The sequence below is a fragment of the Zingiber officinale genome, chromosome 6B (assembly GCF_018446385.1).
Source record: "Zingiber officinale cultivar Zhangliang chromosome 6B, Zo_v1.1, whole genome shotgun sequence".
NCBI classification, from domain to species: Eukaryota; Viridiplantae; Streptophyta; class Magnoliopsida; order Zingiberales; family Zingiberaceae; genus Zingiber; species Zingiber officinale.
In genome coordinates, this window is record NC_055996.1 from 133,613,103 (window position 1) to 133,631,833 (window position 18,731).

The following is an 18,731-nucleotide window of genomic DNA, read 5'->3' on the forward strand; positions in this document are numbered from 1 at the left end:
TAGGATAAATAAAGCATGAAATAACCATTATACCAAACTATATTGAAACTTAATATTTTGAAATAAAAAATTCATAAGTTTCATATATATTTATATCTAATACCTTGTACATCATTGTGTTTATGCTTTGAAGCTTCATTTATTTGGTTATTTGATGCACCTTGAATGTTTTGACAATCTACATAAGTATTATTTGAATAAAATATAAACAACTTGAATTTTAAATCATAATCAAGAATGTTCTAACCTTTTCTGCTAGTTACCACGTTATCAAGTTCCCTTACACGATAGACTTAAATAAAGTATATAGCATATAAAAGAAAAAGTCAAATAAGAGTTATACAAAATAAAATAATAGATTGTTGATATATAAAATAAGATGCTACCTCTTTCTTTTGAGTTTCATGGTGCGTAATTGCCAATCAAAATATGTGGTTGAGTATTTGCCCCATCTTGAAGTTGAAAATGAGGTTTTCCAATATTTTTATTTTTAAGAGTCATTCCTATCAAAGGCAAGTTATATAGGATAAATAAAGCATGAAATAACCATTATACCAAACTATATCGAAACTTAATATTTTGAAATAAAAAAATTTGTAAGTTTCATATATTTTTATATCCAATACCTTGTACATTATTGTGTTGTTGCTTTAAAGCTTCATCTATTTGGTTATTTGATGCACCTTAAATGTTTTGACAATCTGCACAAATATTGTTTGAACAAAATATAAATAATTTGAGTTTTAAATCATAATTAAGAACGTTCTGACCTTTTCTGCTAGTTACCACGTTCTCAAGTTCCCTTACATGATAGACTTGAATAAAGTATATAGCATATAAAAGAAAAAGTCAAATAAGAGTTATACAAAAGAAAATAATAGATTACAAATGTATAAAATAATGCCACCTCTTTTTTTTGAGTTTCGAGTTGTGTGATTGCCGATCAAAATATGTGATTGAGTATTTGCCCCGTCTTGAAGTTGAAAATGAGGTTTTCCAATATTTTTACTTTTAAGAGTTATTCCTATCAAAGACAAGTTATATAGGATAAATAAAGCATGAAATAATCATTATACTAAACTATATCAAAACTTAATATTTTGAAATAAAAAAACATAAGTTTCATATATTTTTATATCTAATACCTTGTACATCATTGTGTTGCTGCTTTTAAGCTTCATCTATTTGATTATTTGATGCACCTTGAATGTTTTAACAATATGCACAAGTATTGTTTGAACAAAATATAATCAACTTGAATTTTAAATCATAATCAAGAACATTTAATTTTGACATTTTTCGCTAGTTACCACATTCTCAAGTTCCCTTGCACGATAGACTTGAATAAATTATATAGCAATACAACTACTACCAGCAAGCAGACTTTACTGCTCCATGCTGATAGCAAGAAGCATAGGGCAAAAGCAAAAGCTTACCATGCTTCTCATAATCAATCTTCTCAAACTGTAGTATCGGCTTCAAACAAGGAGGTGTCTGGCCACAAACCATTTGCCAATGGTGTAAGTGAATTTACTAAACGGAAGTGCAATACAACATTTACCAGCAAGCAGACTTTATTGCTCCAAAACAGAAGTTTGGAGCAAAGAAAGATAAAAGATGGTGCAAGGGAATTTACTAATGGTGAAGTAATACAAGCAGGAGAAACAGAAAAAGCAGATAAACAACCAAAGAAAAGGAAGCATCCTGGAGCGGAAGGTTGCTCGAGAAGCTCAGAAAATGAGTTTGAGTGAGCCCTATTTCGAATGGCCGAAATCACCCAAGTAAGCGGAGTCGAAGAGGAAAACCCGGACCTAAGCAAGAGGAGCTAGAGTGAGAGCCTAGATCGAAAAGTCAACAGGGAGGTTGACTTCGGTCCGGGTGCCCGGATCACCTGGGCGCCCCAGGGCGCCTCCCCAAGCGGGGGCCAGATCGACACCATCGGGCGCTGAGAACCCTTCCGAGCGCTCGGACTAAAAAGTTTATCAAAACGTGACATGACAAGATCTGTTACGAAATGGATAAAATTGTATCCACGTCCAGGTGCCTGGAACCCTTCAAGGCACCCCGATCAGGGCTATAAATACAGCTTTGATCCCAGAAGCTAAACAACACTGAAAAATATAGAGCAGAACACTTGTAAATGATTCCATTTGAGTTTAGCTTTGTAATTGGGAGCTTTGACAGCTGTAAGAGGCTTCTCCACTTGAAAGAGACTTTAGTGGGTTTTTCAATATGTTGGATTAGCAATCCTCTGATTGCAAACCAAGTAAAGTTTCTGTGCCTCTTTTTTTTAAAAAATAGTTTCTTAATTCATTTTATGCAAGTGTTTATTTTAATCAAGCTGTAAAGATCTAGAAGGGTGTTCATTTTTTGTGTAGGTCAATTCAGCCCCTCTTGTCGGCTGTCAGGAGACCAACCGTATAATCATTAGGGCAAGCATCGATCATTTCATAACCAAGTCCTAATTGCTTCATCAATTTCTCTGCTTCATAGTATGACTTTGGTAAATCTTTCATGGCATTTGGAAATGTTTGTCTCATCAAATCCAAAAGCATACTGAAGATTTTATTGGCCATTTTCCAAGACATTTTAAGTGAAGCAAGCGAATGATGAATGCAAGTTTTGAGAATTTCTTGCATCCGGAATATAACTCTTTCTGTGAATCATCAATTAATTTATAGAATTTCTCGGTCTCTCCAATTGGAATATCTTTATCCTTTTCAAATCCTGTTATATTGATTGTACTACCATCATGTTGTGGGACCCCAAAAGCCTCGTGAACTAGTCCCTCGATGTCATCTACATCATCACGAGACGGAACCGAACTAAACATTGAAGATGCACTACATGCTCTCTCTATGAGCCACCTAGTAAGTATAACCTTTGATAAATCCATCAACCGTCAAATGATCATAAGCATCCTCTCTTGAAACACATATGTCAATCTTACATCTTGCACAAGGACATACAATCGTTCCATTTATGTTTGCATTAGAAAATGCAAAATCTAGAAAATTCTCAAGCCCTTTTCTGTATTCCTTATAAGTTTGTCTTGACAAAAACATCCAACCTTTATCCATCACAATTCCAGTAAAAAGATATACTAAAACTAGTTCAAAAAAAAAAAAATAGATTCAGTCAAAAACTCAATAACCAACATAGAAACTAAAAATCTATTTGTGAACAACTCAAAAACATTGAATGTTTCATATATAAGCTGCAAACATGTAATTAAATAGATTTAGTCATTATGATAAACATGATAAGTCAATAAGATAACATGATTTCAATATCTCAATAGATGTACATTTAGTTATAGTTCTAGAAAACATAGAAAAGTCTATTATCCCTTACTACAAGCTAAATTTAATTTTTAAAAATCATGATAATACAGAAGGTTTTTTATATGTATTATTAAAGAGCAAAGTTTAATAAATGATAGAAACAAAATGTACCAAAAATACACGGTTTTCTCTATAGTTAGAATGTTGCATCTAGGGGTATTTTAGTTTATATGTTCATCTTAATATGGTTGGTGCAAGTATTGTTACATTTAGGAAAGTTATGCTACACATAGATGAGATAGGATAAGCACCAAAGAAATCATGCTAGTAAATTTTTTACTTATACCTGTCAACACACACATATCATAATTAAAAATTACAAATAACATCAAATGATAAATAAGAATTACATACAGTGATTACCATAATTGCTTCACAAATCAGACACAAAATAAGAAAAAGTCTTAGAAGCTCACTTGGGAAACTGCTATTGTATTGGTGCTAGTGAACTTTTGTGTCAATGAACCTTCAAGTAAAATCCACTCTTTCTTCAATAGATTATTAGCTTCACTCGCCTGTACAAGCAATTTCAGAGGTTCAAATGATTCATCCCATAAATTTTGTAGCCTAGATGTTTTACTAACTAATGTCTTCTTATAATATCACTAGTCCTTCTTAGCTCAACAATACAACAGAAATAACAAAGAAATCAAGTCAACGAAAGCAGAGAAGAGAGGTAGATAGACTGAGATCGAACTTAAAATGTCCTTCAAATTGAACGTATCGAAGCAAGATGTGGTTTCACAGAAATCAACAAAAATAACTTGAAATCAACAAGAAATCAACCTCTTTACCACCTAAAATCACATTAAGAAATAATAAAATCTTCAAAAGAAACGGAGCTCATAAACACTTAGCTTGCAACCTAGGGCTTCGGATCATGAAAAGAGGAAAGAATAGGACTTTGGCGTCGCAAATGACGGAACATACGGTGGGGAAGACGACGCATAGACAATTGCAACCTAGGGCTTCTGATCACGAGACGCTAGAAGAGGAAAGAATAAGGACTCGGTGTGAAGGACGGTGGGGCGGACGGCGGGGCAAACGACAGGGCAGACGATGAGGCAAATGATGGGGCAGACGGGCAAAAGGATGTTGAGGGTTGGGGGAGGATTGGGCAGGGACGATCGTCGATGGGAATTGTTGAGGGAGAAAATAAAAATTAGCGATATAGGAAGGTTCGGGTGGGTGAGAGTTTTATTGGAGGGAGTGAGGAAAAAAAATTTGGCGTGGGTTAGAAAAGTTCCATGACATTCATTAAAAGTGTCATAATAATATACCTAATTAGATTTATATTTTATTAATTTTTTATTTTTAATCAATGTCATGATATATATAAATTAACTATACTTTTAAATAAATGTCATTAAGAAAGTATCAAGAAAGTCATTTTTTCTTGTAGTGGCTATCGGTTGGTCCCCTGGTTTACCTCTACAATGATAATATTTTCAACTGATGTGGAGATGCTCAAGGAGAACCATATAAGCGCTCACAATGATATGGTGGAGGCCCAACTTTTTTGATTTAACTCCACCAGATTCTACCTTTCTTCATCATCTTCTTCTAGCATATTACCTCAAGAAAAATCCTAACTTGAGCTCTGTCTCACGGCCAGTCTAACTCTCAGAGAGAGCACACATCAATAAGTTCGTTGATGGATAACTTGACTATCTACCAAATTTGACCGGAATAATGATAAATGCCAAAAACAAAAAACACACACACCAGTCACTAATTGAATGATTGGCGAACAAAAACTTTAGAAGGATTGTCGTAGTGTAAACACTCTTTTTATGTAACAAAGCTACAAAGTTTACCTTGGATGAGATAACTTGAACATTTTACAGGACAAAAAAAAAGACAACATGAAAACTAGATAATCTGCATCGGGCATGACTTGTCAGGCCAGTAAAACCTTGAAACATCAATCACTGATCTATTTCATGAAATCTACAGTCTAATATTTGCACACAGGGGCGTAGCCAAGATTTTCGATTAGAAAGGATAATTTTCAAAAACTCATGAAACGAGAAAGGAATAACTCGTCCATTGCTTTTGAGAAAAATAGAGAAGATAAAATAGAGAGGAAGAAGTAAAAAAAAAAGAGAGCTTTATTTTTTTCGTTAGCAACCTTGACTAGTTTGGGTTAGCTCGACAATAACACAAAGAGAGTAAGGTAAGACAAAACATGACTATTTTACTGTGTCAATCAAATCCTAAAAAAATACCAGAAGAGGAAAAAGATAGGGGGGTTGATGGCTGCTTGATCTTGTTGCTAGAAGAGGACAGCAACTGGTATTGATCGCCCCCAGCGCCCCTGCCGCACACATGCATAGGGAGAAGAGGGAGAGAAAAAAATGAAAGGTTTCGTCAAAAATATCCTAATTCTTTTTAAATCGTTTGAACTCGCTTAAACATTAAACTTGGTTTGATCATAATTCAACTTCAAATCAATTCCAATTTAAACCAGCATAATACTTATCTCTATATAGATTGTTGCCACAATCTATATCTACTCGTTGAATTTAGTTCAAACTCGATTTAATTTTAATTTAGCTTCCTTACTTTGTGCCCTGCGATTTAATTTATCCATTTATTATTATATATTTTATTTTTAAAATTTAATACTTAACATTTCAAATCATGATATTTCCTCGTAGAAGTGGTACTAATGAATAACTTAGGTCATGAACTTTTCAAATATATGATCAATTTTAATTTTCGATATTGAATGATGATGAATCAACTATTTAAAGTGACGATATATAATATATCGTCACTTTAAATAGTTGATTCATCATCGATATATAATATATCATCACTTTAAATAGTTGATTCATCATCATTCAATATCGAAAATTAAAATTGATCATATATTTAAAAAAGTACATAACCTAAGTTAAGAAAAGCATCCCTAATTGTTAGCATCACAAGTAAGAAAAACAACTTAATAATTTTGTTTTCTCGTGCTACAGCATCATGTGCATAGCTGTCGTATACATATTACTTAGCCGTATTTGGCACATGGAGCTAGCATCATCTGTTCTGCTGCGCATGCTTCATCTTCACTGTGCTGTGCAGCATCAGGAGCATGCAGCAGCCTGCTCCTCGGCTAGTAGATCCGTGATCTGTTCCTCGCCGCTGGAAATTTCGATTAGATATTTGCTATTGTATATATTCAAATCGAACCAATTTTTATTATAATTCTTGGTTCGAGTGATTGAACTGATTATAACAAAAATCATATAACAGACCTCGCTAGCCTGCAGGGTGTGGGCACACATCAAGCTATCTTTTGAGAAGATGATGAGCTTCCTATGGTGGAGTAGTTCAAAGTAAAACATCCCATGAGCCATTTGATTTCTCCTACTAAAAAATCTGCATTTAACGGTGTTTCGTTTCTTCTATATGTATTGCTTTTTAAACTAAATTGTTCTGAGACGTATATAAAGGTTATCAACATGACGAAACGGCGTTAGATTATACGATTAATAAACATATATAATTTTGCAATGGAAGGAGGGCTAAGGAGGTAGGCTACTAGAGCACTCGGGCCGGATTTATCCGTGGGCCAACCAGGGAGGACTGGGGACTGCCAACCTTCAGAAATAATGGGGGCATGGATTAACCCAAATAAACAAAGCCACATTAATTTTTAGGAAAACAGCACAAGTTTCACTGAATATGTATTTTAGATACACTCTAAAGGAAATTCAAGAACATGAATCGTGATGAGTTTTGGTAACAGTTTATTTTGTCTAAATTCAGTAGGAAAAACAACTATGTCCTTACTGTCCAATCCTGAATTCTTTTCTGCAGTGCCTTTGCCGTTCGGCTCCAATTTCATTTCATTTCACTGAACTGAACTGAACTGAACTGAGGAGCAGCTCCTCCACCAGGGCTTGCATGTTTACCAAGGAAGATCCACCTTCTTCCCTTGCCTTCTTAGCCGCCGCCATCGTCTCCTCTGCCTTGGCCCTCACTCTCCTTCCTTCCTCGCTCTCCCCCATTAACGTCCTCACTCCCCTCTCCAACTCCTCCGCTTTCACAAAGTTGTCATTCGCCCTCTCCACCTTCAGCTGCAGCGCCACCCCCATCTCCTCCGCCATCACCACCGCGTTCGAATGCTGCTCCGCGTGCAGCGGCCACCCCAGGAGGGGGACCCCGCACTGCAGGCTCTCCAGGCACGAGTTCCACCCGCAGTGCGTCACGAATCCCCCCACTGCCCGGTGAGCTAGTATCCCCGCTTGCGGCGCCCACGACGGCCATACCATCCCCCTCGCCTTCGTCCGCTCCAGAAACCCCTCCGGCAGCACCTCCTCCAGCCTCGCATCCTCCCGATTCGGTATCCCGAACGCCTCGTCCGACTCCACCCGGAGCGCCCACAAGAACCGGGACCCACTACGCTCCAGCCCCGCCGCTATCTCCCCTACCTGCACCGCGTTGAAGCAGCCTCTGCTCCCGAAGCAGAGGAACACCACCGAGCGAGCCGGCTGCCCGTCGAGCCACACGACGCACTCGTGCTGCCTATTTTTCTCACCGTCCTCGCGCGCAATCAGCGGACCGACGGGGTACACCGGCGGGGTCCGACGGCCGGGCGCGCAGAGACCGTCTTCCAGCGCCCGCAGCGTCGCAGGCTCAAGATCCACGAAGGTGTTGATCACGATGCCTTTAAGCTCAGAGTAGCGCCGACCATGGTGGACGAAGCAAGTGTACCTCCCGCTCTTCTTCCTCAAGAAGGGCGACGGCATCGAGATCGGCGGGATGGGGCACACGCCCGGTACCCTCACCTCTTCTTCCATCTCCTCGAACTCCTGGTTGAACTTCTCCTCGAGGGTTGGGAGATAGAGCATAAGAGCGAGGAAGGCGGCATTGGAGGCGAAGTAGACATAGCAAGGGACATCCAGATCGGCCGCGACGTCGATCGCACCGGTGGCAAAGAAGTTGACGATTAGAGCTGACAAAGGGGCGTCGCCGGAGCGCAAGAGGTAATGGACCACGGATTTGATTAGGTGTTTTTGCTCCTCCATGTAAGCGGATATGAAATCCTCGGGTCCGTCGAAGTCGTTGGGCAGATCGACGGGCTGGAGATGGCAGAAATCGATGTCGAGGCCGGAGGCGGCGACGGTGGCGATACAGTCGTCAACGGGTAAGGCAGGGACAGGGGCGACGAGGATGGTGACGGAGAAGTGATAGCGGTGGAGGAGTTTGGCCAACTCGAGCATGGACATGATGTGGCCGGCGGTGGGGATCGGGAGGAGCACCACTCTGCCTTTCGTCATTTTTCTGTAGAGCGGAGGAGGACATTCGATTGCAAATCAGGGTTTCCACACTTTAACTAAGACCGACGAGATTCGACTGATTTATTTATTTATTTATTAAAAAAACGTTTAATTTATTCGATAAAATTTCTAATTAATCTTTTGCTAAAATTTAATTATCCTTCAATATTTCTTCGCTTCTATATATCTGATGTAAATAAAATTATTATTTAAAAAAATGATAACTAACTTTCTCGACTCTTACGCATACCACTCATTAATGATTTTGTGGGTCTTATCCACTCATTAATGATTTTGGAGAATTTTAAATTCATTATTGACAGTTAAAAAAAAATATAATGAACGGGTAACATACATTATTGACGGTACTTAAAGTATTAATGAATTTTTGGTGACTTAAATACATTAGATTTACTTTAAACATTTATTATTTTATCTTTGATATTCTCTTAATTACTAATGTGGCGATAAAGGAGGTCACCAAGTATTAAGCGGAGATAGCAACTAACGTAGAAGTTAAAGTCAAAGTAGTCAACGATGGTCAGCGGTGTTCAACGATCCCACTAAAGATGACCAAGCAGAAAATGATGTTAACTGCCGATAAGGCATGAAGTGTCTGATCAGCCAGGTGACTTGTCTAAGCAGAACACTCGCTCGGCCAAGAGTATTATGACAAGAACATTAGATACTCATTATAGATCGTAAGAACGGTAAGGTGGCCAGAGCGCTTGTCTGGTCGGGCGAAAATAATCTACTGAACCAAGTCATTGTGGGGAAAAGCAGTAGAGGTCGACCGAGCGAAGGAGTCCCGGCCGAGCGGCTACCCCGCTCGGTCGAACAATGGGGTCATTCTCGTATCTCTTAATATCCCTTTGGAAGATAATGCTATTGACAACAAGGCATGGTCAACAGGCGAATCGTATGACAAAAGTATCTACTGTCTTGTTAGGGATTTACATGTCTTGTTAACGCATAGTGTCAGAAATACTTTTCTGACATGTCCTTTTATATGACAGTTTGGAGAATGTACCCACACCTTGAGGAGCGTGCACGTCATCCACTGTAGCACTATATAAAGGGAGTCTATGCATCGGCGAAGGTATGCATTATTCACTATTCACACTCGTGCTTTCACTGTTACTCCCTTTCTTCTATTGTTTCAGTGACTGACTTGAGCGTCGGAGGGTCAACGTCAGGGGCCCCTTCCCTGACTCGACCTTAACATTTCTTGTATTGTAGAGCGTAGCGGAGTCTACATATTATCAACTAAGAAGTCACATCCCTAACTAGCATTCTTCACAATTTTCAGACAGGATCAATTACATCCCGCCATGCTTAGTTTTCATAATTCTTATTTTTTAAATCATCAATATGCAAAACTCATTGGTTAAAAAAATATTAATCAAATTATTCATCTTAATAGAATGAAATTTGATTATGTCCGAAAATAGTGTAGATGGTAAACTGGAGATGTGACTACTACATTGACTAGATATAGACTCCACTACACTCTACAACACAGGAAATGTCAGTGTCGAGCTAAGGAAGGAGTCCCCGAGGTTGGCCCTCCGACGCTTAAGTCAGTCACCGGAAAGATGAAAAATATGGAGCAACAGTAAACATAGGCATAAATAGTGAATAACGCGTGTACCTCCGCCGGTGTATTGACCCCCTTTATATAGTGCCCTGATGGGCGACGTGCAAGCTCCTCGAGGCATTGGTACGTTCTCCAATTTGTCCTATGAAATGATTTGTTAGAAAAATACCTCTGACACCATACCTTAACAGGGCATGCATATTCTTAACAAAATAGTAGAAGCTTCCGTCGTACGATCCGCATGTTCACCATGCCTCATGTCAGCGACACTATCTCCCAAAAGGATGTTCAGAGATACGTCAAGGATTCCGCTGCTCGGTCGAGCGGGGAAGCTACTCGGCTAGGGACACCTCCGCTCGGTCGGCATCGACTGCTCTTCCTTGCAGTAACTGTTGGAACCCCAAGGTTATTTTTGGTGTGATCAACCAAGTTAGGTTAGGTCTTGTTTTGGTTTGATTCCTGTGTCTAACTGTGCAGGAGCTTAGGAGCACAAAAAGTCGAGCGGAAGACACGGCTAGAAAGAAGGATGACATGGGAGAGAGCCGACGGGCTCGGTGCATCCTAGGGACGAGGTGTCGCGGAAGAGTATACCGGTGGATGAGAAGAACATACGCGACGTTCGAAGGATGAGAAGCCGGAGTCGAAGCCTGCTCGAGAAGAATGCCGGAAATTGGGTTCGAGTGAGCCCTATTCCGGTGGTCGAAATCACCCAAGCGAGCGGAGTCGGAGCGGAAGAACCAGATCGAGGCGAGCAGAACTAGAGCAGAGGGTCCGGACCGAAAAAAGTCAATCATGTTGACTTTGGTGGTCCGGGCGCCCGGAACTCAACTTTTATCAGCATCGACGTGTACATTGACCGACGCATCGGGGATAAAATTCTATCCCACTCTAAGCGCCCGGAACCCTTCCAAGCGCCCGGAATAGAGCTATAAATATAGCCCTGATTTCAGTAGTTCAGATAACGACTTGTAATTCCTTTCTTTTTGTTCTACTATTGATTGTGAGCTGTTAATGTTGTAAGAGGCTACTCCACTCGAAGGAGATATTCATAAAGTGCGTTTCATTTTCCTTGGATTAGCAATCTTCTGATTGCCAACCAAGTAATTCTCTTTGTGTCTTTGTCTGTTTAATTAGTCTCTTAACTTTTATTACAAGTGTTCTTAATTAAGTTATAAGTCGAGAAAGGGTTGAGTTTGTTTGTGCAGGACAATTCACCTCTCCCCTCTTGTCGGCCACCAAGAGACCGACAAGTGATATTAGAGCAAGGACGCTTCAGAAGGACTAACCGCCGATCGAAGCAAAGAAACCAATGGTCACAGCAAGCATCGTTCCACCAAAATTCGAGGGAGAATTCACACACTGGAAGCGCCAATGGAGGTATTTCTAAAAACTGACTTTGAGATTCGTTTAATAATCAAGTATGGTTTTGTAGTTCATATGAATCAAAACGGAGAGGAGAAGGAGGAGAGCCTTTGGACGAAGAAAGAACAAAATGATTCCATAGAAAATAACAGAGTGGAATATCACTTGCTGAGTGTGCTGCTGCCTCAAGAAGTCAACCGTATCAGAAGCTACTCGTCGGCCAAAGAACTCTGGGAAATATTCCTGGAACTCCATGAAGGCACATCCGAAGTCAAGTTCACAAGACAAGACATACTTCGGAATAAACTAACGAATATCCGTCTGGAAAAAGGTGAGAAGGTAGCCGACCTAAACGCGAAGGTAAAAGAACTAATCACCAAACTCGAAAACCTCGGTGAAACGGTAACCAATCGGGACTCGGTACACTATGCACTCAATGCCTTTCCCATGACTCTAGAATGGACCTCGATAATCGACGCCTACTACATCTCAAAGGACCTGGAGGTAAGTACGCTAGAGGAACTTTTTTCTACTTTAGAATTACATGAAACCAGATGTGCAAGTACAACAAAAGAGTCAAGCCAGACTCTAGCTCTAAATGCAACCAAGAAGGATGAACCTGTGTTAGACTCAGAAGAAGATTAAGAAGCTTACATGGTAAGGAAATTCAGGAAATTTTTTAGATCTAACAAATTTAAAGAAATGCAGAACAAAAAAAATCCAAGAAATAGAAGAAGAGTTCGATGCTACCAGTGTCAAAAGGAAGGACACATAAAAGAGGATTGCCCAGAAATCAAAAAAGAAAAAGGCAAGATGTGTAAGCAAAACAAGTACAAGACTCTAAAAGCTACTTGGGACGAAAGCTCATCATTTGAGTCAAAAATAGAAGAATATGTCGGACTAGCACTGATTGCAAGCCATGAAGACCAAAGCACCTTAGAAGCCAGAATCGATGAAGGAGGAGCGACTTCAGATGAATGCAGCGGAGCAGAGATAGAATCAAGCTTTAAGTCTGATATGGTAAGTGAGGTATGTCTCTTACCTCCCGATCAACTCTATTTTGGTATTAAATCTATGGCAAAATCAATGTGCAAGTTAAAAAGTAAAAATGATAAATTAAAAATGAAAACTTAAAAATAAAACGAATTTTGGCAAAATCATGTCTAATAGAAGATTTTAAAAAAAGTAAGACTTGAAAATGCTAAATTAAAGAAACAAATAGAAAACTTAAAAAATTCTACATGTTTAAATGTTTCTGCGTTAAATGTTAGAAACTATAAAGGATTAAACTGGTACTATAGATTTCACAAAGGTCAAATAAAAAAAGTAGCAAAATCTTATATCCCTAGAAAATACCTGATTAACCTTGTAGGAAGGAACCTATATTGGGTTCTAAAAACTTGTATAAATTAAAAGTGAAATTAGACTTAGGGCTTTCAGATAAAAGATTAAATATTTGAATTCATTAAAAGTCTTTATCTAGAAGTGGTTGATAATCCAATAACTAAGAAGGCCTAGTGTCTCGCCACAGTCTGGAAGCCAATTTCTGAATTGAATATTTAATTGACAAACTGATAAATATAAAATAGTTAAATGCTTTCAATTTTTATCAATAGTTTAACCTTTATCAAATTATATTTACTTGACCTGCAAATTTAACTTAGAATTTTTTTTTAAATTGCAAGTTTCATTTAAAACTTATTTTGTTTACCCTTACATTTTATTGGGCATTCCAGTTTTTTTTATGTGATCAAATGGGGAGAAGGGAAGGAAAGATTAAGTCTAGGGGGATGTAGTTCAAATTTAAATTTTGATTTTTTTTTTATTATTGCATAATTGTAACTTTAATTTACTTACTTGGCATCACAATTTTATTATCTTTACTTTATGATTGTTTTACCCTAACTTAACTTGGGTTGCTCACATCAAAAAATGGGGAGATTGTTGGAACCCCAAGGTTGTATTTGGTGTGATCAATCAAGTTAGGTTGGGTCCTATTTTGGTTTGATCCCTGTGTCTAAGTGTGTAGGAGCTTAGGAGCACAGGAAGTCGAGCAGAAGACGCGGCTAGCGAGAAGGACGGCATGGGAGAGACCCGATGGGCTCGGTGCGTCCAAGGGACGAGGTGCCATAGAAGAGTACACCGGTGGACGAGAAGAACGTACGCGACGTTCGAGAGACGAGAAGTCGGAGCGGAAGCCTACTTGAGGAGAAGGCCGAAAATTGGGTTCGGGTGAGCCCTATTCCGGTGGTCGAAATCATCCAAGCGAGTGGAGCCGGAGCGAAAGACCCGAACTGAGGCGAGCATAATTGAAGCAGAGGGTCCGGAACGAAAAAAATTCAACCATGTTGACTTTGGTGGTTCGGGCGCTCGGAACCCTTTTGAGCACCCTGAACCCTTCTAGGCGCCTGGAACTCAACTTTTATTAGCATCGACGTGTACGTTGACCGACGCATCGGGATAAAATTCTATCCCATTCCAGGCACCTAGAACCCTTCCAGGTGCCCGGAACAGAGCTATAAATATAGCCCTGATTTCAGTAGTTCAGATAACAACTTGTAATTCCTTTCTTTCTGTTCTACTATTGATTGTGAGCTATTAATGTTGTAAGAGACTACTCCGCCCGAAAGAGATATTCATAAAGTGCACTTCATTTTCCTTGGATTAGCAATCTTCTGATTGCAAACCAAGTAATTCTCTTTGTGTCTTTGTCTATTTAATTAGTCTCTTAACTTTTATTACAAGTGTTCTTAATTAAGTTATAAGTCGAGAAAGGGTTGAGTTTGTTTGTGCAGGACAATTCACCCCTTCTCTCTTGCCAGCCACCAAGGGACCAATAATAACTAGGTACAGTGGCTCATTTTCGCCCGACCGGACTAACACTCCGATCGCCGCGATGCTCCTCTGCTCCATGATGAGCGCCTGATGACCTTGACTGTATAGGCATTCTGCTTGGCCCAACCCTTTACCGGCCGGGAGCTTTATGCCCGATCAGAGCTCCGCTTGGCCCCCTTTGGTGAGTCCATTGGTTCTTTGGTGTTGACCTCCTTGACTTTGACCTCCACGTTGGCTACTATCTCCGTCCTTTGACCCGCACTTAGTGGGTCCCCTTTATTACCACATCACAAGTCTTTGCCTCAAGTCTAGTCGAAGGAGGCTGCAAGTCCAACTGACTGGACAAGTAGTGCCTCGGGTGACCTTCACCGATCGGACACTCTCTGTGCTCTGGCTACCGGTCGGCTCATATCTTCCAATCGCCGTTTGACTTTAGTTTATTAGCTTGAACCCAAGCGTTGTTCGGCAATAATGAGTATCAAAGTTTGTCATTGACTCGGACATCTAATTCGTCGACCAATCATTCCTTTCTCTGTTCTCGAGCCCTTGATCAGACCACATAATCTTGGCTATTTTGCTTCATTCGCGGACTTGAGTGTGTAGCTGCCGCTCAGATCATACCTCATAAGCCTGGTGGTGGATCGGCCGGTCGGCTATATCATAGTCAAATATTTGTGCTGATCGGGATCGTTGACGACAACACTTAGCAAAATTTTCCATTTCTCTACGTTTTTCTCGGATGAGTGCCCTTTTGTAGTGGCTGACGTCATCTAAATTTATAGAAGACCATGCAAATATTTGATCATTATGACCGAGCACGCAGCTACGCCTATTAATTAAGTTCCATTAATGCTCTCCCATAGCCGACTACCATGTGTCCTACCTTTTGCCGTCGCAAGTTTGACGTGACAGGCGGATATCCACTAATAATGTGATAGGCGCCTTTTCAAATTCCACAGCCAGATTTCATCTTGGTTTGCGCAACCCTTGATCGGACGGTTCTGAGCGATCGACCACGAGGTTTATAAACCTTCATCTGCTCGCCGTCATTTCACATTACCTTGCGGTTTCATCTTCAAGCACTCTCTGCAACGCTTCTCCTCACCTTCGTCGGCGACCTTTCTCAGTAAGGTTTTTCTTTCTTCCTTTCGTTGAATCTATTCGTCGCTTCTCGATTTCTTTGCTTTCGATGGCCGATTCTCCGCAACCTCTTGTGCCCGTCCCTGGGCTGTGGTACACTTCCACCGCATCCAAATTTAATGGGGGCGAGATAGACCAGATTAAATCTACCTACCATTTCCCATCTGACTATCAGATAGTCATTCCCTTCGCCTATGACCGACCCCATGAGCTTCCAACCGGCTTCTTGCCCTTCTTTAAGGACTAATTTTGCGCTGGTCTTCAATTTCCCATTCATCCTTTCTTTTCTGCCGTCTGTAAATATTTCCACATCTCCCTACATCACCTAGTGACGAACTCGTTTCGGGTGCTGTGCGGGGTTGTTGTGTTATTTCGTCTGCACGACATCCCTTTAGTGCCTCGGGTCTTTCATTACTTTTATTATCCTAAATTGTCCGAGTCGGGGATCTTCCTGTTCCAAGCCTGAGTTGGCTCCGTCTTTTTTGATAAGATGTATTCCTCTAATAAGCATTGGAGAGAGCACTACTTTTTTGTTCGCTTTCTTGATCGACCCGACTTCCCGACCAGCTAGCAGATGGAAGTGATGACGCCTCCGTTACTCGGGAGATACTGAAGCCGATCGAGCTATCTCCAAGTAGCCTCCAGTTTGACTAGTCAGAAATATCACATCCACATGCTATTATTGGAGAGCGCCCTATACGTGTTCAGACTGAGCCCGATCTGCACGCGGCTGTTGTCCTGCCTAGGCAGTGGCGGATCTAGGGGGAGCGGGGGTGTGCTTGAGCACCCCCTTGATCCCGGAAAATTCCACCAGTATGTTGCAGTCCGAGGAGCAGCGAGAAGCAAGACAAGCTCCAGCTCTCTTCTTTGAGCACCCTCTTCCCTTTTTGTCTGGATCTGCCATCAGCCTAGGTATGTTCTTTCTTCTTCTCATCTTTGAATCTAACTGATTTTTTTCTTCCTTTTTTGCAGCTCAAATCATGCTAAGGGTCCGTCTGGCCAGTAAGAGAAGGCTTGTAGACGTAGAAATCAATGTTGCAGGCGTGGCCGAGTTGGAGAGTCATGACCTACAGCTGGTCAGACACTCGGACGATCCGTTGTGTGAGACTGGAGGGACACACGCACTGGCCACACCAGTTCAAGCCCTTCCTCTGAGTGGGATGAGACGTCATCGCCTGCTCTTCACGAGCAAGGAGCTGTCGCGCTCCATACTTCGCTATCATATGACCGAATGCTTTCACTTTCTGGGCTATCATCGGGGACAATCTGTACGTCGTCGATTGCATATATGCTATCGTATTCCTCGCTGGCAGCATAAGCATCCATCATCCGATCATCCCCGATGCCCAAGTCCACGGGCAATGTGATTTCTGAACCCTCTGGTTTGAGCAGTCGGAGGCACATAACGGTCATCATCCACTTGTCAACCGCTAAATGGCGTCGGCCGTACGACATAGAGGCCTTTTCCCTCAAACACCAAATTTGGATCCAAGGGCCGCTAGCACATGTGTGGGCCGATGCTAGGACCCGCACGACAATCATCTCCCTGGGGGAACTCACGGACAACCACACTCGGATGGCCACAAGGGTAATATTGCTTCAATATTTACTTGCTTATAACCCACTCACCACTTACAATCTTATTGCCACTGTAGTACTGGGTCGAGAGTCTAACAATGTGTCAAAGGCTAGCATTTTTGGTGCATGAAGTTCAGCAGCTTCGCGCCCCTAGCGGCGCTCCGAAGCCTCCCGTGCTCAACTTGAACAACTAATTGCCGAGGCGGCTCAGCTAAGGGCATCTCCAATGGTTAAACCTTTCAATAAGCTTTTTTGTAGTTTCCAATATGTCACATCAATGCCACATTACAAGTATAAAAAGCTCTTAAGGCATCTCCAATGGTTAAACCCCTCAATGAGCTTTTTTATAATTTTCAATATGTCACAACATGCCACATCACAAGTATAAACACCTATTATTATCTCCACAATAAAAAAACCTCCATACAATTTTTTTGTGTGCCCTACATTATAAATCATATATTTTTATTTATTAATTTTTCATTTAATATATCTATATAATTTTCATTTAATATTTTAATTAATTTATGATTTTGATTTAATTTATTTATAATTTTTAATTAATAAATTTAAGATTTTAATTTAATTTAATTTATAATTTTAAATTAATAAATTTATTTATTTATTATTTTAATTTAATTATAATCATTTCTATATTTTTTTAACTTATCTCAAATATATTTATTTTTAAAAGAAAAAAGTACCACTTTGATTATTATTAACTATTTATAAAATAAAGCATTATAATTAAATGTTACATCAAATAATTTATTTTTAATTATTTGGAAATGGTCAATCATGCACATTAATTACCGACTTGACTTTCAAGAGAAAAAAACAGGTTTAAAAACTCAAAACTGCTCTTAAATTAAAAACCTCAAACCTCACCAACACAATCATAAAAGCTTTTTTTGGTAAGGTTTTTTAATTTTATAAACCTTTCACAAAGCTTGCATTGGAGATGCTCTTAAGGTCAATTTGCAGAAGAGCTTCGAGCTACCATAGGAGGAAAGGAGCCAGAATGCCGACCAGACTTCCCAACTGGCAAGACTCAACAAACATGCCAGCTCCTTTGAGTCGAAGATCAATTCGGCCAATGCCAGAAATCTCTAAGCCATTGAGGGCTTAGATATTAAGAATAAAGAGACTTGAGTCTTGGCTCAGAACCTGAAGGAGGTCGAGGCAACTTTGAGTGCCGAGCGGGAGAGTCGATCGGCAGAGCAAGCTGTGGTAAAGGTCCAGCTCACCGCCAAGGATGCTGACTTGGCCTCGATGAAGGCCGAAATCGGCCCTCCAAATTTATCAACATGCAGAGCCCGGTTGGTTTGAAGTTTTCAAGCAGGATTATCTCCGGCCGGACTCCTTCAATGACCAAATCACGAACTGCGCGCTCTACCTCTTCAACTTCATCATTTATAGGACCCTCGACTAGTTGAAGGATGGCAACTATCTCCCTTCTATAGTGACCAATAAGATCATCAATCAGGAGAAGTTGACCGAGTCGCTGCCAGATAACGTGTTGGATTATCTCGCGTGATTCCCCTCTCTGCTCCGCAGACCTTCTTTTGTAATCCCTCTGGATGTTATGTATAA

General features: G+C 40.4%; 1 protein-coding gene across 1 annotated transcript; it reads right to left on the minus strand.

Annotated features, from left to right (window-relative positions):
* Window positions 1–6,968: 6,968 nt before the first annotated feature.
* LOC121989629 (UDP-glycosyltransferase 88B1-like) lies at window positions 6,969–8,678 on the minus strand. Its single transcript, XM_042543776.1, has one exon. The coding sequence runs from the start codon at window positions 8,624–8,626 to the stop codon at window positions 7,193–7,195; it is 1,434 nt and encodes a 477-aa protein (XP_042399710.1). The 5' UTR covers window positions 8,627–8,678; the 3' UTR covers window positions 6,969–7,192.
* Between the last annotated feature and the right edge of the window lie 10,053 nt (window positions 8,679–18,731).

Coding starts and splice junctions, on each gene's coding strand:
- LOC121989629 (XM_042543776.1), bottom strand. CDS start 8,626: ATGACGAAAGGCAGAGTGGTGCTCCTCCCGATCCCCACCGCCGGCCAC.